This window comes from Desmodus rotundus, chromosome 4 (genome assembly GCF_022682495.2).
Source record: "Desmodus rotundus isolate HL8 chromosome 4, HLdesRot8A.1, whole genome shotgun sequence".
NCBI lineage: Eukaryota > Metazoa > Chordata > Mammalia > Chiroptera > Phyllostomidae > Desmodus > Desmodus rotundus.
In genome coordinates, this window is record NC_071390.1 from 143,248,685 (window position 1) to 143,269,740 (window position 21,056).

The 21,056-nt window shown below is 38.1% G+C and overlaps 1 protein-coding gene across 2 annotated transcripts in view; it reads right to left on the minus strand.

Annotated features, from left to right (window-relative positions):
- C4H10orf67 (chromosome 4 C10orf67 homolog) overlaps positions 1-21,056 on the minus strand; it is a 94,296-nt gene that overhangs the window by 23,530 nt on the left and 49,710 nt on the right. Inside the window, exons 9-11 of one of the 2 annotated variants that reach the window (XM_045184345.2) lie at positions 18,018-18,077; positions 17,592-17,618; positions 17,177-17,353 (exon numbers count right to left, since the gene is read on the minus strand). In XM_045184345.2, the coding sequence (XP_045040280.2) occupies positions 17,177-17,353; positions 17,592-17,618; positions 18,018-18,077 (264 nt within the window). The remainder of the gene's footprint in view (positions 1-17,176; positions 17,354-17,591; positions 17,619-18,017; positions 18,078-21,056) is intronic. The other variant, XM_045184352.2, reaches the window with a different exon arrangement.

Genomic DNA, 21,056 nt, shown 5'->3' on the forward strand with positions numbered 1-21,056 from the left:
TGCCACCAATACCTTCTCTAGTGGATTCTGTGACCCCAAAACCCTTGATCTGTTGCTCTTTTTCATGGGATGGGGTCTGCCAAGGAGGGTTTGAGAATAAGAGTCAGAGAGTCTGGCAGGATAAAATAAAAGAAGGGACCTCAAGCTCCCCCAAGCAATCAGAAGTGTGGGCTGGGAAGAGAGATGGAGGAGAAAATGGTGAGGCCAGACCAGATGACTAGAGGTGTTAGTATGTAGTCAAGTTGCAGCTGACCAGTGGCCAGGGTGATGTCCAATATTCAATTTGAAATGGCATCTTGGTGATGTAAACTGTTCCTGTCAATTAACCTTCTTCAAGCTCCTTAAACTTAAAACTGCAAAGGTATCATGAGAGTGGGTGTTTCTAGTAGAAATCACAGAACTGGATTGAATTCAGCATGTGGTTAAACAAAATGTGAACTGGGATGGCAAGCAGAGTACAATGAGACTCAGAAACTGACATAGATCAGTGGAAGAAAGAGCTCATTCACAGTGACAACCACCAGAAGATACTACGGCATCTGCAGAAACTGTGGGACACACTGCAGGCTGCTGCAAAGCACAAAGTTGGTTTGACCCAATTTTACTTATATCCAAAGGGGCAGAGAGAACCCACCTGACATCAGCTACCACATATTAAGAGAACACATTTTGTAATAACATCCATAAAAATGAAAATTAATTGAGTGCCTATTCTGTTTCAGACATTTCACATACATCACTGTTTGTTTCTATACACTAACTTATTGATTTCTTCACTCAGATTACCTTAGGGTTTTAAATGATAGATAATATATGCACATATTTTAAAAATAAACTGCAAAGGAATAGTATAGAGTGCAGATTAAATTAGGTTCCAGCCAAGATGGAGGCATAGGTAGAAATCCTTTGCCTCCTCGCACACCAAAAGGAGGTTAACAACCAATATAAAATCAATAAACAACCAGAAGTGCTAGAAAATCAAACTGCATGGAGCTCCAACAACCAAGGAATTAAAGAAACAGTCAACCAGAACAACCAGACTGATGTGCAGAGACAAAGAAATATGGGCCAAATGAAAGAAGAGAGTAAAGCCTCAGAAAGAGAACTGAGTGAGGAGGAGATCCCCAACCTATCTGATGGAGAACTTAAAGCCCTGGTAATCAAAATGCTCACAGAACTGATTGAGCCTGGTCGAAAAATGAAAAAACAAATGAAAGATACCCAAAATGAAACAAAGCAAAATATTCAGGGAACCGACAGTGACAGGAAGGAAACCAGGACTTACGGCAACAATTTGGAACAAAAGGAAGAAATAAACTTCCAACCAGAACAGAATGAAAAAACAAGAATTCAAAAAAATGAGGAGAGGTTTAGGAACCTCCGGGACAACTTTAAGCACTCCAACATTCAAGTCATAGGGGTGCCAGAAGGAGAAGAGGAAGAGGAAGAAATGAAAAACTTATTTGAAAACATATTGAAGAAAAACTTCCCCAATCTGGCAAAAGAAATAGACTTCCAGGACAACCAGGAAACCCAGAGAGTCCCAAAGAAATTGGACCCAAGGAGGAACACACCAAGGGACATCATAATTAAGTTACCCAAGATTAAAGATAAAGAGAGAATCTTAAAAGCAGCAAGAGAAAAGGAGACAGTTACCTACAAAGGAGTTCCCATAAGACTAGCAGCTGCTTTTGCAAAAGAAACCTTACAGGCAAGAAGGGGCAGGAAAGAAGTATTCCAAGTCATGAAAGGCAAGGACCGACATGCAAGATTGCTCTATCCAGCAAAGCTTTCATTTAAAATGGAAGGGCAGATAAAGTGCTTCCCAGATAAGATCAAGTTAAAGGAGTTCATCATCACCAAGCCCTTATTATATGAAATGTTAAAGGGATTTATCTAAGAAATAGAAGATCAAAAACTGTGTACAATAAAATGACAACAAACTCATAACTATCAACAACTGGACCTAAAAAACAAAAACTAAGCAAACAACTACAAGACAAACAGAATCACAGAAATGGAGATCACATGGAGGGTTATCAGCAGGTAGGGGAAGTGGGGAGAATGGGGTGAAAAGGTACAGGGAATAAGAAGCATAAATGGTAGGCATAAAATAGACAGGGGAGGTTAAGAATAGTATAGGAAATAGAGAAGCCAAAGAACTTATATGTATGACTCATGTACATGAACTAAGTGGGGGGGGTAGAGTAGGGGGATGCAGGGTAGAGGGGGGAGAAAGGAGAAAAAATTGGGACAACTGTAATAGCATAATCAATGAAATATACTTAAAAAACATAGTCATTGATTTAGGCTCCCCACAAATAAACGTTAAAATTTTAGAGCATTCCCATTATCTTCCACCCTCTCTCTGACCCCTCACATGACTGATTTTTTATTCACAGATGTCATTGCCTTTATTATGATATCAATATGTGTAAACTGGTATACTTCATATGCTAACTATTTGCTGTGAAAAATGGAAATTTTTTAAAAAGGCTTTATGTATTTAATTTTAAAGACAGGGCAAGAAAGGGAGAAAGAGAGGGAGAGGACCATTGATGTAAGAGAGAAAAGTTGATCAGTTGCCTCTCTAACACGACTGGACCAAGGACTGAGCCTGCAACTTAGGCATGAGCCCTGACTGAAAATCAAACTGGTAACCTTTTGCTTTGTGGGACAATGCCCAACCACCTAAGCCACATTGGTCAGAGTGAAAAGTGGGAAATTTATTTAGTCTTTTGTGTTTTCCAACATCTTCACTCACCGAACGCCCAAGTTTTTGGAAGGGATGTTGTTTTTATATTATCAATGTCTATAGCATTGTTCTATAACTATAATTAGGTTCTCCATGCTTTATCCATACCTTGATTCTAAAAACTGAAATCCAGTAAATAACATTAATAATGCATTTATGTAAATATTGTTTACTACAGGACCAAATAATACAACTATCCATAAAGAAGGACATGTAAACCTGTCACTAAAGTTTGCCACTGAAAGAACTCTCTTTAAAGTGTTTTTTTAATGTTTCAACTTTTTTTTCTAGCTTTTCTCACTTTTCAGTCACCTAGTTTCTCCTTTTTATTGTGTTCACATCATCATGCATATTTCTTTTTGCATACTCATTAAGACTTTAGCTGGATATAAGAATTAGGGTTTAAACATTTTTTTTTCCTTTTGAACACATTGCTTTAAATCTTTTAACTTTTCTCATAATTTCTGTCTGTTATTTTGCACTACTTCTCAGAGACATTTTTTTCTTTTTCTTCCATATTATTACTTAGATCTTCAGCTGTGTCAATTTTATTTTTCAACGTGCTCATTGCCATTTTTTAAAACTTGCTATTTCCAAGAAATTGTTCTTTTCCTCAGATTGTTTCTTTTTCACAGCAGCTTGCTTACTGGGTAAAAGCTTTTCTTTAATGTTTTATAAAATATATTTATTTTAAAAATGTCTATTAAAGTCTGTGCCTTTTTCCTAAATTAATTGTTTCCTATAGGGCCAATGGCTTTGTTTGTTTTCTTTGTTCTTTCACTTGCTATATATTTGCTGAATTCCTGCTATGTGTCAGGAAAACAAGACTTTAATGTTTTAAGCATTGAAGATGCAACAGAAAATAAAACAGGGCTAAAGTAGAGAAGATATATTTGAGAGGAATTATGAAAGAGGTAGAATTTAGGGCATTTTTGACTGACAGTACAACTGCCTATAATTTCTTATTCAAGCAACTAGATGGAGAATGGTACCATTCACTATGATAAGAAAAACTGATAGACATAGGGACAATTTTGTATGTTAGTTTTTCTTTCCTTCTTTCTTTCTTTCTTTCTTTCTTTCTTTCTTTCTTTCTTTCTTTCTTTCTTTCTTTCTTTCTTTCTTTTCCTTCCTTCCTCCCTCCCTTCCTCCCTTCCTCCCTTCCTCCCTTCCTTCCTTCCTTCCTTCCTTCCTTCCTTCCTTCCTTCCTTCCTTCCTTCTTTCTTAGGAAAAGTTTGGTAAATGCAGTTTCAGACACTGAGTCTCAAGTTATCTTTCTCAAGATTATACCCACGGCATAATCTCAGAAAGACATATAATGGGTAATTGGGACAAGGGCCTGGAAATTGGAAGTGGTGTGAATTCTACAGATAGAATTTGGAGTCATCAGCTGAAGACTTGAATAAGGCCATTCACAAAAATTATATGAATAGAAAAGCATAAGGTCAGGGATAGAAGGCTGTGCCTACGCATGGCTGACCTTTTGTTCTGATTTATCCCTGGCTGATAGGAGAATCCTCAAGACTAACTTCACCTGAACATGGGCCCTAAAACATCATTCTTAGTTCTCTAAACTCTAACTCCTACTCCATCAGTCCCCACAGTAATGAAGAGCCCTTTGGTGGTTCCAGATCTATCTAAATAGTTGTGCCCTTAGTTGTCTACACTGTATCTCAAACTTCCTAGAAGAAACTACCACCTACCACCACCAGCACCATGACTCAGTCTTTCCAAGGCTCAAAATACAGGAAGCTAGCCAAAGCAAAAGCTTAAGGCACAATAACATCAATTTAACAAAAACAATGAAAAGTCTTTTGTTATCAATAGCCTTCCTCAGCTTCAAAAAAGTGGGTTCACCAAGGTGACTGAAGGCATGTACTTATTGGGATCCTTGTACCTATTTGTCCTCAAAAAGCTTGATCCATTTGAAATGCCTCCCTGCCCAGGGCACGAGTAGTTCAGAGTAAGTTCGCTGCCATTTGGTTAACATGGACATAGGAAATCATTGAGGTAAGAGCCACAAGATTTGGAGGGCATTTACCAGGATGCTAACAGAAAAAAAAGTAACCCTAATTAAAAAAGATTAACCCATAAAAAGTTAGAAAAGCAAACTGGTAAAACAAAATAAGCATCCATGTGGAAAGACATTTATATTTATTTATTTCACCACATCCAAAGTCTTATCAGTAATTGAAAGTTTATTTTAAAAAATATGTGTTTAAATTCATATACAGTAAAAATTAGTTCCAATTGTCAAGGTTACCTTTTTGTAACTCTCATAAAATGATCAACTGTAATAGAGATAAGACTGTGCTAAAGCGTATTTTCTGCAAAGCAAATAATTATTCAATCTTTCAAGACAATACCCTGACAATGACATGACAAAGATAGCTTCTCTTTTCAGTAAAAAAAAAAAAAAGTACTATAGTGGACTAAAGTGTTTGTTCTCTAGTTTGATTGAACTTTCAACTTGGCTATAGCATGTTATATTGAATCCTTGCTCTGTCTACATTAAACTGTCATTTTGTTTTATCAGCTGCTGACATTCCATTTTCTCTGGAATACACATGCTGGTCTTTATGTGGTTACTTCATTGACAGGTGCAAATATTAGACTGCTAAACAATAGCTAGAGGTGCAAATGAATGGTAATATTAATATAAAAGTAGATAGCTTCTTAGGTAGGAAAATATAAATTAACAGTTATAAAAATAATCAAAAGTTCTAATTAGAAATAATTTCTTACAAATATTTCTCATTTTCTTATGAATTTATATATTATATAAAACTGAACATTCATAAAATTAAGAAATAAGGTTTCTTTATAACAGAAGTTATTATTCTTACATTTGCTCCTTATTTAAGCACTTAAAATGTTTTTAAAAACAACATCTAATAAATGTATAATCTTCTAAATTAGGAATCAACAGCCAAGCTTTGTCATAACAGAAGAAGTGCAATCATGTTTATTAACTACAGTAAAGCAATCATATTCCTTGTCATGTCTTCTTTCTTTTTTTCCCTTGTCAATGAGGGAGGCATTACATTCTTTCATTTCTCCTAGTTTCCACAAACATAATTCTTTCACAAACAGCCTCTTTCTCTTTTAAACCATCAACTATATTACTATCAAAACAATCCTTCTAACTCATCCTGAAGAAAGGTGACCTTCTGTCCCTAAAACTTCATTAATCTTGACTTTTATATTAACATTTTTTGACCTCCTAAGCAAACAACTCTTTGAACACCAGTAATGTGTCAGTGTGTGGTGGCTGGTGGGAGAAAGGAGTGAAAAAACCACATGAAGGGAGGAGAACCAGTCTCATATTTTTATAATTTGGAGAGAAGAGACTTGAGAAGTAAGAACATTGAGACTAAAACATGAGGCTGTATACAATCAAGCACTAATCATTGTGTAGGCAAATAGTCAAAACAAAACATTTATCTACATATAGCATTAATGAATTTGCTTCTAACAAAATCTTTATGCTACAGAATTCTTTGAAAAATAAGATAAGACGTCCTTATTTGATGTGACCCAAGGGTGCCACTCCATGTTTGCCCAGGGCCTCGGAAACATTTTGGCAGATGATTGGGCTATGGAGCCCTATAGAATCCAAGCTGATCCAGGCCATGTGCACATCTCAAGCCTGTCTTCTCAAATGTGATAAAGGCTTGGCCTCTTCACCTGCTTTCAGATCATCCTACACTTTATGTTCACTGCAGGAAGTCAGGTATGTAGAAGCAGCATACACATCTTTTGTCAAATTATCCAATCTAAAAAATTTGTGATCAAAATTCTTCCATGATGAAATGGTTCTATTAAAGATGATGAAGACATTGTTTATAACAGCAAAAAAAAGAGGCATAAACAATATCTCAGGAAGACACCAGTAAATTGATAAAAATTGGTTAACTAAATTGTACTACTTCTATGGAGTGAAATACTGCACATGAGTGATTATATACATTCAATAACATTGAATGAAGTTCCCCAAAATCTTGTTGTGGGTGCAAAGGGGACTTCTGGCCAAGATGGAGGCATAGGTAGACACACTGTGCCTCGTTGCACAACCAAAAGAAGGACAACAACAATTTAAAAGCAAAAAACAAGCAGAACTGACAGAAAATCAAACTGTATGGAAGTCCAACAAGCAAGGAGTTAAGGAAGAAACATTCATCCAGACCCGTAGGAGGGGCAGAGACTGGCAGCCAGGGTGGAGAGGACTCTCAGCAAGGGAGCAGCTGGTGGAGCAGGTGGTCCCACATTTGCATGCAGGTAAACCAGGAGGAACAACTGGGGAGCGAGAAAGACCAAACAACCCAGGGTTCCAGCTCGGGGAAATAAAGCCTCAAACCTCTGATTGAAAATACCTGTGGGGCTTGAGGCGGTAGCTGGAGAAACTCCCACCCTCACAGGAGAGTTTGTTGGAGAGACATAAGGGTCCTAGAACGTACACAAACCCACCCACCAGGGAATCAGCACCAGAAGGACCCAATTTGATTGTGGGTAGTGGGGGAAGTGACTGAACGCTGGCAGAGAGCAGAGCAAGTGGCATTGTTCCCTCTTGGACCCCTCCCCCACATACAGCGTCACAACACAGCCATGTGGTTTGCCCCACCTTGGCAAATACCTAAGGCTCCATCCCTTACTAGTAACAGGCACGCTGAGACAAAAGAATTGGCCCAAATGAAAGAGCAGATCAAAGCTGCAGAAAAAATACAACTAAGCGACGAAGAGATAGCCAACCTATCAGATGCACAGTTCAAAACACTGGTAATCAGGATGTTCACAGAATTGGTTGAATATGATCGCAAATTAGATGAAAAAATGAAGGCTATGCTAAGTGAAATAAAGGAAAATGTACAGGGCACCAACAGTGACGGGAAGGAAACTGGGTCTCAAATCAATGGTGTGGACCAGAAGGAAGAAAGAAACATCCAACCAGAACAGAATGAGAAACAAGAATTAAAAAAAATGAGGAAAGGCTTAGGAACCTCCAGGACATCTTTAACTGTTCCAACATTTGAATCATAGGGGTACCAGAAGGAGAAGAGGAAGAGCAAGAAATGGAAAACTTATTTGAAAAAATAATGAAGGAGAACTTCCCTAATCTGGCAAAGGAAATAGACTTCCAGGACAACCAGGAAGCTCAGAGAGTCCCAAAGAAGTTGGACCCAAGGAAGCACACCCCAAGGCACATTATAATCACATTACCCAAGATTAAAGAGAAGGAGAAAATCTTACAAGTAGCAAGAGAAAAGGAGACAGTTACCTACAAAGGAGTTCCCATAAGACTGTCAGCTGATTTCTCAAGAGACCTTACAGGCAAGAAGGGGCTGGAAGGAAGTGTTCCAAGTCATGAAAGGCAAGGACCTACATCCAAGATTGCTCTATCCAGCAAAGCTTCCATTTAGAATGGAAGGGAAGATAAAGTGCTTCTCAGATAAGGTCAAGTTAAAGCAGTTCATTACCACCAAGGCCTTATTATATGAAATGTTAAAGAGACTTATCTAAGAAAAAGAAAATAAAAAAATACGAACAATAAAATGATGACAAACTCACAGTTATTAACAACCACGCCTAAAACAAAAACAAAGACAAACTAAACAAACAACTAGAACAGAAACAGAATCACAGAAATGGAGATCACATGGAGGGTTATCAGCAGGGGACTGAGAGGGGGAGAGAGGGGGAAAAGGTGCCGAGGGTAAGTAGCATAAATGGTAGGTAGAAAATAGACAGGGGGAGGGTAAGAATAGTACAGGAAATGTAGAAGTGAAAAACTTATATGTATGACCTATGGTCAGGAACTAAAGGGGGGGATGTGGGTGGGAGGGGGTGTGCAGGGTGAAGGGGAATTAAGGGGGGGAAATGGGACAACTGAAATAGCATAATCAATAAAATATATTTAAAAAAAAGACTTGCCTAAAAAGATGGTCATAAGGGGTTTTCAATGATTATTTCTGGATGGCAAGATTCTTTTTTACTTTCTTCTTTTGACATTTCTTTATTAAGACAAGTTTGTATAAGTATAAATCCACTTTATACAAGAAATTCAGACTTCTGGCTCCTGCATAGCATGCAAAAAATCCTATTCCTGGACTAACAACAAGAAAAATCCAGATACACTACAAAATGGCAACCTTTCTTGAACCTATCAGAGAACTGAAGTCACAACCAGGTAACCTGCATTCCGGAGGAGTGAGCCTCTCCAAGGAGAGTTATGACACATGAACAAGCAGCAAGAGTAGCAGTACCACGCCAGGTGCAACATAAGCAGGTAAGAAAAATAAGGTGAAATATAAAAAACTATGGAAGGGCAAGTATGGGTTAGCAGAGTGGTCTGAAGTAGCTGGGGCAACATGTTGAAAGAGGAGCTCATGTTCACAGCTTTTTTCACTGTCTCCTACTAGATGCTAATGAGAAAAACTGAGGGCAGGGCAGAAGTCTTGTGATAATGCAGGCTTGGGGAGGGGATCAGCTGTTGGTAGGAGAAAAGTACCTTTCCTAAGCCCTTCTACCCTAGGAAACAAAAGTCGTAAGCCCCTGGAAGAGGGGAAGCAAACTCCATGGCCAGTCAGACTAAAGAAGGTGATCAGTAGAGAAATGCTAGGCACCAAGTGCTACCTACCTCACAAAGGACTGGGAAGGGCAGCAAAGCCCTTGCTTACAGGTCATACATGAAGACATATTACAGCAAGGGAATAAAAGCAACATTCTCCTTCTCTGGATGAGTGGTTGGTGATAGTCTTAGTTCTTAGAGACTGTACTAATACCAATGAAGTTTCCTAGTACTACAGGAGGGATAGGAAACACCTTTCTAAGGTTAGCTTCAGATACAAGGCAAGGGTAGACCACCACAGGGAGGAGAGGCAGAATCCTGAAAAAGATCACCTCTGAGAGCCAGGCACACAGCACTTTCCAGAGACCGAGTTTTGATTCGAACAAGGGAACACCATCTCTGCCCTCACTTATGAAGTGCCAGGCAATAGCAGTCTATTACCAAGGGAGGTTTGGATACATAAAGAGAGACCCACTCTGTGGCATGGGTGGACAGGTTCTGCTGAAAGCTAAGGATGGAGCAGCACACAGAGAAAGTGCTCTATTATTCTTGCTCCCACTCTAAGCACACACTTTGCACAAAAAAAAAATCTAGGCTGTGGTCCACTAAAAGGAACTATAGCAACAACCCAACTTAACTCAATAGAACATCTGGTTGTACTGGATCAGTCCCTTAGAGCAATAGTCCAATATAAGAAAAGAAATGCAATTTTCAGGTATGAACATTGTTTACTTCAATCTCTACTAGTCTACACATGATGTCTGGCATTCAATCAAAAATTATGAGACACATAAAAGAGCAAGGAGAGAAGAACCTATTGTCGGGAAACAAAGCAATCAACAAAACAAGATTCAAAGGTGACCCAGGTCTTGGAACTGTCAGATGGGGATTTTGAAATAAGTATAATTCAAATGTAAAGAACCTAGGACAAAAGGTAACCAACATGCATGATATATCACAGAGAGGGAATTTTAGCATAGAGATGGAAAATATTAAAATGAATCAAAAGGAAATACTAGAAATGAAAAAGGCCATATGAAAGATGAAACGATTTCTTCAATGGACACATCAGTAGATTCAATAGAGCTGAGGAAAGCAATCAGTGAATTTGAAGGTAGGTCAAAAGAAATTCCCCAAAATAAAACAAAAAGGAAACATAATTCAAAATTACTAAACAGAACATGCAAGAGTTGTGGGACAATATCATATAGTCTGGAGTCTCAAAAGGAGAAGGGAGAGAGAATGGGGCAAAAGAGAAAATTTAAATGATGGTCAATGGATAATAAAATACCTCAAATAGCACAAATTCTATAACTTCTATCAAGAGAGAGAAAGAGAGGGATATAAAAAGAGAGAGAAACAACAAACACCAAAAAAAATTATAGTCTAACTGTTGAAAAGCAAAGATAAACTCTTGAAGGCACTCCAAAGTAAAAGACACATTAGACAAACAAAGTGAAAATTTATAGTAGATTTTTTGGTCAAAAACTATGCAAGATAAAAACCAATGAAATGACATCTCCAAAGCATTAGAAAAAAATTGTTGATCCAGGCTTCTCCACTCAGAAAAGTTCTGTCAAAAATGAAGACAAAATAAGGATTTTTTCAGACAAACAAAAGCTGAGAGAGTTCATTGCCAGCAGACCTGTACTATAAGAACTGAAAAATAAATAAATAAATAAATAAATAAATAATAAAAAGTTTTTCAGGAAGAGGGAATATGATATCAGATAGAAACTTAGATCTACATAAATAAATGAAAACTCCAGAAATGGCATAAATGCAGGTGTCAAATGCAAATTATGTTGTGATAAATGATAGTAGTTATTGTTACATGAGGGTATCTACATTAACTTTAAAATTTTTGAAGGTTACAACACATCAAAGAACTATAGTTTTGTTGAAAACATTGGAAAGATTATGCAAAGGGAAGACAAATGGACTTGCTTATGTGAGTTTTATAATGACTTTTTGGAGAGCATTCAAGGAATACTCTCTTTACTGCTGAGATAAAGCTATTTGGTGGGAGATTTCCAAAGGTACCTACCAATGCACTGACTTCTTATTCATTGTTTAACAACCAGCTTTTGGGTGCATTAGTCTGAAATCTTTTTCTGTTGCTTTCCTTATACTTATTCTCCTATCTCTTCCAATGGTGGTATAAGGGTCTAAAATTGTGTATTGAAATGTTTCTAATTTTAATATAAAATTCCTTTTAAAATATGCTTATGACTTATTTAATGTAAACCAGATGGAAATGCTATGTATCTTAAACAGACTACACTTGCACATTCTCACCCTGAGAAAAGACCACCAGAATTACACTCTAGGTTGCTTAGAAACATGGTCACCTATTCTGGTGGCATGAAACCAAATAGGGGTTCATCATACAAAATCAACCATCAGATGAACTTGACTCCATAACAGTTCATGACATTGGTTGTAAGTAACTTGCTTTTCTATTCCTGATATTTATATACACTCATATATTCAACAAAGAGAGGAATCCCACTTGAGATTGGTGAAGGAGATTCTCAAGCTATTTTCAAAATCTTTAAAAGCCTAAATGTATGTGTACCTTGATTCTGTGATAGAATTACACAGGTTACCAAAACTTAAGAACTCTTTAGATTTGGTTAGTGTTAAATCAACTCAGTGAGATATCACTGATTATCTAAGTTTGATAAGATATACAAGTTAAAAGTAATATAATTTATAATACATGAATAAATATGAGAAAACAAATAACTTTTCTTTAAAAGTTCAGGGTTTTTTTTTCTTTAAGATTTTATTTATTTATTTTTAGAGAGAGGGGAAGAGAGAGAGAGAGAGAGAGTGAGAGAAACATGGATTGGTTGACCCTCACACATGCCTCCGTACTGGGGACCTGGCCCCACAACCCAGGCATGTGCCCTGATCAAGAATCAAACTGGTAACCTTTCAGTTTGCAGGCTGTTGCTCAACCCATTGAACCACACCAGTCAGGGCTACAATTTCAAGTTTTCTTCTTGCACAAAAATAGATTACACTGAGGAAAAGGAAGGATATTAAATGAAGAAAACTTTAAATACCACCATCCATGAAAATACATTTATAAAAAAAACTTGATATGTGTCATAACTTATAGAAACATACCCTTAGTGTTTGAGGAGAAATCTGCAAGCTGGAGACTCTAGGCCTGAGGAAATCAGGGCTGGAGAAACTGACAAGTTGGTAGTGCTAGATCCAAAGAGGGTAGCCAACAGTCCAATACCAGTGTCCAAAGCTTGTGGCTACCTTGGGCTTAATTCTGGCCATGAATATCAGTGTGAAGTAGTTCTATAATAGAACTCATAGCATCCAGCAACAGAATTGATATCTGCCATAGTGGCAATTAGGATGAGTGACAACATATCAAATTGTTCAGTCTTCTTGGGGGTAAGACCCATGTCTGGGCCGTGTCAGGACTCTGGCCAAATGACCTGCTGCTAAGCCTGGCCTCCCCTCCTAATCGGAGCCGGAGAGAAACCCACAGCTGAAACCCTGGCAGATGCAATAAAGCAACACCACGCAGTGAGGGGTAAGATGGCTGCTTTGTGTGCTCCTGAAAGCCAAGGATGACATTTCTTCTGCTGCCACCACAGTGACATTACCTGTGGCAACGAACTAGCAGCTGCTCCCATAACTGAAAATGTCTAGGGAAGAGTAATAATTGACACCAATCTAAAATTCATCTTTTCCTGACTTCCATGGTAGTATCTTAGGTCCTTAAGTTAAATGATACTGAAATATCATAAACTCTCCAAATAAAATGTTATAATCATCCTCCAGCAAAATAAATAAGAGACAAAGCATAAGCCTCTGAATGGTTTTGCAAATAAAAAAGTTCATTTATGCAAGTAGTAAATATTATTTTCACTAAAATATTTTCAGTTCCGAGTATACTGAAAGTACTCAATTTATCACCAAACTACTCAGAAAATACTGTAGAAAGTAACAGCCACCTTTCAGTTGAATTTTAAATGGGATATTATTCAGATTTTTAATTTCAGTTCTCTGAGAGCAAAATCTAAAGATGAATTCATTTTTATGGTAAACAAAAATTTTGATTTTAAAATAAAACAAGTAATTATAATACATGATTTCAATTATCTATATATTTTAAAGCTATTCATATTATGAGACAAAGATCCAGTATAAAGGAAATTCTTTTGTGTCAACACAATCTATCAAAATACAATAAATATTCTCTGACAACCTCTGAAGACCATGCACATGTGCAGATGTCCTATCTCTGTATTTCTGTGCCCTCCCCTCACCCTCTGGCCACACTAACAATGAGCAAAACGCTGGCTTTCCACAATGCTCTGCAAAACTATTAACTGCCTACTTTATCAAACCAAGCCAAGGGGAAAAAAGAATAAAATAATAAAACAATGAATATATTACATTATTTTCTTGTCTGATGGCATTTATTTTAAACTTCATGTGCAATTTAGTCAAATGAAAAGGTTGTAGAGGAGAGGAATGGAAGTTCCAGAAGATTCTTCCCTCCCTACCTAGCCTATAATACTATATACCCATAATAATATCTCTATATCCTGTAAGAATAATTTTTCAAAAATTACTAGCTTGCATGGTGACTATGGTTATAATTGCAAAACTATTGCAAAAATATTTCATCTAACAATTCTTTAATCAAAAGAATAATGCTCTAGAGTTTTTATTAAAATCTTGTGTAATATACAAATTGCTTTGTATTACATGAACTTTAAGAATGGAAACATGATTCACTTTGTCCCTTGTCCCATTTCCCACACAGAAGGGTGCTGATTCTTCCTGCAGATCTAAGCACACACCATATGTTCCATTAGCATACACCAGGTTACCCTGTGGAAGGTCAGAAATCTTCCAGGGAAGCATTCAGTGGGTGTGACCTTAATTAACAAATTACCCCGGCCTGGGGGTTGGGGCAGGGGAAACCTGGAAATGCAATTTAACCTTGATATGTGAAACCTTAGTATTTGAAACGTTTTACAGATATCAAAAAATAAACTTTGCACAAAAACACTGTACAAATACAAATTTTAAGTTGTGAAATTGTCCATAAATAGAAATCAGACAGCAATGTTCATATCGCGTTTTTCAGACTGACTAAACACTCAGTTTATCACTGTGTACTCCACTGAGTGAAGCATATGTGCTGTTCCCACCGAATGACACAGATTTCAAAAAATAAGTATGATTAATTGGATAAGTTAAATGACTGATTTAAAAGTTCCTGCAGCAAGCTCTCCATGTGGACATTTACACGTAGTAAGTATAAAACTTTTTAAAGTAATTTTTAAGATGTCCTGCTACTTGAATATAATAAAATACTTAAAAGAAAGAAATAAAAAACTTATAACCAGAGTGCATATATATACAGTTAATCTATAGTGAAGAAGAGACCACAGGGGAAGGTGCTATAAGGGAGCCCTTATAGTACAGAATTATTATTAACAACAGAAGTGTATATGCTAGTAATAATGATGAACTAGAAAACTATATTGCACTGTAAAATCAAGTTAATTAATATAAAGATGTAAACACCAACTTATGTCATCTCTCCTCTTCCCTCATCCAATTTTTACTTATTTTTATACATTAACTTCAGAGTCTATCAGCTGACAAAATGTACTGCTATGTTTTGGAAACAGCAAGATAACCATCATTACAATCAGAAGGAAAAACAGTTACACTAAGAGAAAATTCTATTGAAATGTCACCTTCTCAGAGAGCATGCCTGCCTTTGTCTCTCCTTACCGTGCATTTTCTGTGGGTAAGAACAGGCAGTATTTCTGCCCCTTGTGGCTGTGATTTTGGAAACTCAATTTCAATCTGTAAATTGAGGACACTGGAGTTTCCAAACTGGTATTGTAGGATTTAGTTACAGCCCTGGGCGTGCTGTAGGGATGGGGGCAGCTCCCCTTGCTGCTGCCATCTCAGGCTTGGAGGACCCGTCACTCTGTCCCAGTTGCCAACTCAGTTGGGCAGCCCTGGCCACATTCATCACAGAGCCTTGGAGCACAGAACCCTGGCACTCAACCTGATTTCTGGCAGCTGACAGAGCCTTCTGGAGGAGGATGCTGCCTCAATCACAGGTTTACTCATCCAAGCCTTGGACTAGAGCCCCTCACCCAGTATGGCTGTCTCCTCGCCCATTCAGCAGGCAGCACTGGTTGGGCAGGGTTCTTTTTCTGTTTGTTTGTTTTTGTTTTGTTGTTCTTTTTGTATGTGTGTGAGACATTGAAATGAAGAACAAGTTGACAGTAACCAGAGGGGAGATAGGAGGGGATAATGGGAGCAAAGAGGGAAGGGTTTTCAGGAACACTTATAAAGGACACATGGACAAAACCAAAGGAAGGTAGGATCAAGGGTGGGAAGTGGGGATGGCTGGGGTGGAGGGGAGTAAGGGGGGAAAGTGGAGACAACTATACCTGAACAACAATTAAAAAATGAGGAAAAAATAAGTTAATTAATTTTAAAATTAAAAAGAAAACTTCCCAAGACCTGGATTCTAAAAATCTTACTTCTAGAACCCAAGCACTGGCCATTCATGTGTCAACTTCCCCTCTAAATGTCTTTCTCCTCCTGAGGAATTACACTGATTTCCAGTTGTCTATACTTCCTAACTTTCTGCAAAGTGGAAATGCTTTTAAAAGACAATGCTTTTCTCAACTCCTGGGGAGTGACTTCCACTAACATAACAACCTGTCCTCTCTTTACCTGCTGTCTCACTCCTCTGCTGGGTACAAGCAGTGAGCCATCTGCCTGGGAAGTTGGCAGGAGAGACCTAGACCTTTCTGTGCTTGTTTGGAGCAAAGATGACAGAGGAGAATGGTTCTGCTCTGCTGCTCCATGCCCTGAATGTTAGAGAGGCAGATTCTGCTCCCTGTAGGAGAAGGAAGAACGTGCGAACATGTAGAAATAAGACTGAGTATGGGAAATCAAAACATGCAGGTGGAGGGACTCTCTATGAAGTGTTATGTGTTGGCAAGATATGTCACCAATTGCCTTCTAAACTTTTTGAGAATCAATGTGGAAAAGGAGTCTTGACTAGTTACACAATTCACAGTGTCAACAGGAAAGGTCAATTGCTCAGAGAAAAATACACCTATTCCCGTAACTAAGGGCAGAAGAAAGTTCCCCACAGGATCATCCGAAAGGGAGGCATTGTGTAATGCCATCAGCAGTGCTTCAGCCATGTCCACACAACAAGCCAGTGTTGAATTGAACATCACCAAGCTACTTCTTGACATGCCCTTTATGTAGATCAACAGTACCGCTGCAGATCCAGCAAAAGCAGCTCTGATTATTTTGGATGAAGGTGAATAGAGATAGCAATAGCAGATAATTCCTGCATGTAGGACTCTAATAATATAAGTCAATCCAGGTATCTATTTAGAATACTATAAGCAAACATTCTGTATACCTGCATGTCCTTCAGGGAAACTTTGGTAAGCTTCTGATAGATACTTGGCAGTAATGAGTTAGGGATTATACGCCCTAGAAAGTGGTTGGAATATGGCTTCTCTATCCTGCTAATTTAAAAAAGATCTACTATGGCTTAGTGCCTAAGCTAAATAAATCACTGAGCTGGGGATACCAGTGGCATTCTCTTGGGTAAGTAACAAGGATGTACTGGTGTGGAGAAGAGCAGCCAGAGCCCCTGCCCAGATGTGTGCAGGTAGTAGGGAGAATCAGGTATATCGAGACTGTCAACCTTGTTAATGCTGGATGTGAGGTATAATGTGTGGTTGCAATACTGCTAACAGAACAGGGGCCCCTGTGCAGATCAGGGTGTCACCGGGTGTGGCCGCGTGAGCAGTTCTTACCACAGGGTGCTCTTGCTTTAAAGATTTCACTGGAGTCTTAACTCTTTTGGTCTTAACATGCACTGAACTGATGGAGACAGAATGTGGCCTCAAAATGGTTCCTGTCCTGGATGGAATCCTGGCTTGTGAGGACCATGGCAATAAAGTGGCTCTTTTCCCATCGGCTGATCTTGCGCTCTGGCACACAAAAAGAACCAACTGTGTTATTCTCACTTCATTCTTCAGATTTGTGTCCCTCTCTTTTCCTCCTTTGTTCTGAGCTGGAATTGCAGGGTTAAAGTTTTCAGTCCCAAAGGACCCAGATCTGTCCTTGCTCCCAGTCCCACAATCCCCCCCGGCCTGATTTAATTTGCAATCTGGGCTTCCCCCCTGCCCCACTCCTCCCATTGATGCTAGTGTACAAAGAAAAACATACCATCAGATCAATGTTTTCTGGCAGCACCTGGAAAAGTGGAATGGGGTGATGTGGTAGCTGGAGATTTGTATTTTATTTGTAAGAAGGCAAGGGAGGGGAATAAAAGGTAGGAGGAAAGGGACAGGAATCTGGGGAAAAGGCATGGTGCCTGAGCATTAGTACAGGAGGCTGCCACCTTTCACTCTCCTTGTGCCAGGCTTGCTTCCTTGGCTGCTTGCATTCACTCTTTCCTTTTCACTTCTCTCATCATCAATCTCCCGGTCTCTCAACCACACTTCTTGACTCACTGTCAAGCGTCTTCTCTTTGAAACTCAGATGTTTGCTCTACATAGCAAATTCCATATGCTATGTGTAGATTCTTCAACCCAGATGGCAAAACAAGAGAAGCACAGAATAAAAGAAAAAAAAAAGAACTTAAATACAAACCTTGATACTTAGGCTCTCTAACTTTCTTCTCATTTCCATTTCTTCTTTATGTTTATTAATCTGAAATTAAAGGTCCATATCATTCCTTATCATTTGCAAAGATTAAAAAAGAATTTTCTGTAAAACTTCCTATAACAATGAAAGAGTATGTTAAACCATTAGACTGACAAAAGCATTATGGGAAAATAAGTTAAAATGTTGAATATAAATTAGAACATAAATTTGTACCTAGAAAAAAGCACTTAAAAGAAGTAAACAGGAATAGACAAAATTGTAAATATTTAAAGTCATTAGCATGTGTTTTAAGCATAATAGAAATTACAGAGAAACATGCATTGTTTGCTAATGTGGTGATAATTTGTTTCTTATATTACTAAAATAGCTATAAAACTCAGGCCTTATGAGATTTTTTTAGGAGAAAATTCAAATAATTTAGCAGTCAAACTTCAATAATGTAATGAAGTCTATGATAGTTTCCAGGAATAAAACACATTTTATCAATATATTTTTTAAAAATTTAAGGTATAATTGACATAACATTGTATTAATTCTAGGTGTACAACATAATGATTCAAAATTTATATATGTTGCAAAATGATCATCACAAAAAGTCTAGTTAATATCCATCACCACACAGTTACAATTTTTTTCTGTGAGAACTTTTAACATATACTCTCTTAGCAACTTTCAAATATATAATACAGTATTATTAACTATAGTCATCTTGCTGCACAACCCCATGAATTATTTATCTTATAACTGGAAATTCATGCCTTTGACCTTCACATATTTCACCCACACTTACCACTGACCTCTGGCAACCACCAATCTGTTCTCTGTATTTATGAATTTGTTTGTTTTAAATCCTCACATGAGGACATTTTTCATTGCTTTGTCTTTTAGAGAGGGTTGAAGGAAAAGAGGAAGGGAGAGAGGGAAACAGTGATACAAGAGAAAAGCATTGATCGGTTCCTTCCCACATGCACCCAGACAGGGGATGAACCCACAACCCAGGCATGTGCCCTGACTGGGAATCAAACCTGCAATTTTTTGGTCACAGGTTGACACTCCAATCAACCACACTGGCCCAAGCAGGTGTGGTTGATTTTTTCTGGTTTTGTTTTAGATCCCACACAAATTGAGATCATATAGTATCTATCTTCCTCTATTTGACTTACTTTACTTCATATAATTTCATCAAAGTCCATTCATATTGTTGTAAATGGCAAAAAATATATTATTAATGTATGCTTCAATAATATTAAGATTTTTAATAATATGAATTTATAAGTAATGCCAGTGATTTGATCTTAGGTAATCTTATTATGAAATTAAATAATGATGGGAGATAAATCTAACCATTAATCTCATTGGTGTCTGAACATCAGCTATAATGTATTTTCAAAACTATCTCTTCTCTACTGATAGATCAGAATTCAATAGAACACAACTCTTGTCTCATGAAATCTTGGGATCTGGGAGCACAGTAACTGATGTTCATTAAGGACTATGTTTAGGTGATCTCAATGAGTTTAAATTCAAGGGGAATGTTACAATTCACCTCCATTATAATGGCTTAAAAATAACTTTCTCCATAGCTCTATATGAAATTTCTAGAAATATTGAATAAACCATCCCTCATTCATTAAAAAAGTATTTATTGAGTGCATACTGTATGTCAGATACTATCCTAGGTGTCAAATGTACAGTGATAAACAAAATAGACAATAAAAAAGACCGATAAAGGTGGGATTCACTAATTTAGAAGTGGTCAGAAAAGACTTCTCCTAAGGTGAGGACATTTTGGCTGAGATCAAAAGAGAAACAAAGTAACCATAGGGAATATAGTCCATAATATTCTAATAACCAGATTTCCAGCCAAGATGGAGGTGTAGGTAGATATACTTTGCCTTCTTGCACAACCAAAAGAAGGACAACAACAAATTTAAAAACAAAAAACAACCAGAACTGACAGAAAGTTGAACCATATGGAAGTCCGACAACCAAGGAGTTAAAGAAGAAACATTCATCCAGACCGGTAGAAGGGGTAGAGATGAGCAGCTGGGTGGAGAGGACTCTTGGCAAGGCAACAGCTGGAGGACTGGAGTGGTCAAGGCAGGGGCTGGCAGACTAGGTAGTCCCATATTTGCATGTGGATAAACCAGGAGGAACAACTGGGGAGCGAGGCAGATCACGCAACCCAGGGTTCCAGTGCAGGGAAATAAAGCCTCAAAGCCTCTGACTGAAACACCTGTGGGGGTTGAGGCAGCAGTGGGAGAAACTCCCACCCTCACAGGAGAGGTCGTTGGAGAGACCCACAGGGTCATAGAACACACACAAGCCCACCCTCCCAAGGAAGGGTCCAGAAGGGTCCAGAAGGGTCCAATTTGCCTGTGGATAGCAGGGGAAGTGACTGAAAGCTGGACAAAAGCTGAGCAAACAACATCTTTGCATCTCTGACCCCTCCCCCACATATAGCACCATAACACAGAGACATGGGTTACCCCACCCTGGCAAATACCTAAGATTCTGCCCCTTGCTACATAACAGGCATGCCAAGACAAAAAAATATGGCCCAAATGAAAGAACAGATCAAAGCTCCAGAAAATATACAACTGAGAGATGAAGAGATAGCCGGCCTATCTGATGCACAGTTCAAAACACTGGTAATCAGGATGGTCACAGAAATGGTTGAGTATGGTCACAAAATAGAGGAAAAAGTGAAGGCTATGAAAAGTGAAATAAAAGAAAATGTACAGGGAACCAACAGTGAAGGGAAGGAAACTGGGACTCGAGCCAACAGTTTGGAGCAGAAGGAAGAAATAAACATTCAACCAGAACAGAACGAAGAAAAAAGAATTCAAAAATATGAGGAGAGGTTTAGGAACCTCCAGGACAACTTTAAACATTCCAACATCTGAATCATAGAGGTGCCAGAAGGAGAAGAAGAAGAGCAAGAAATTGAAAATGTATGTGAACAAATAATGAAGGAGACCTTCCCCAATCTGGTAAAGGAAATAGACTTCCAGGACATCCAGG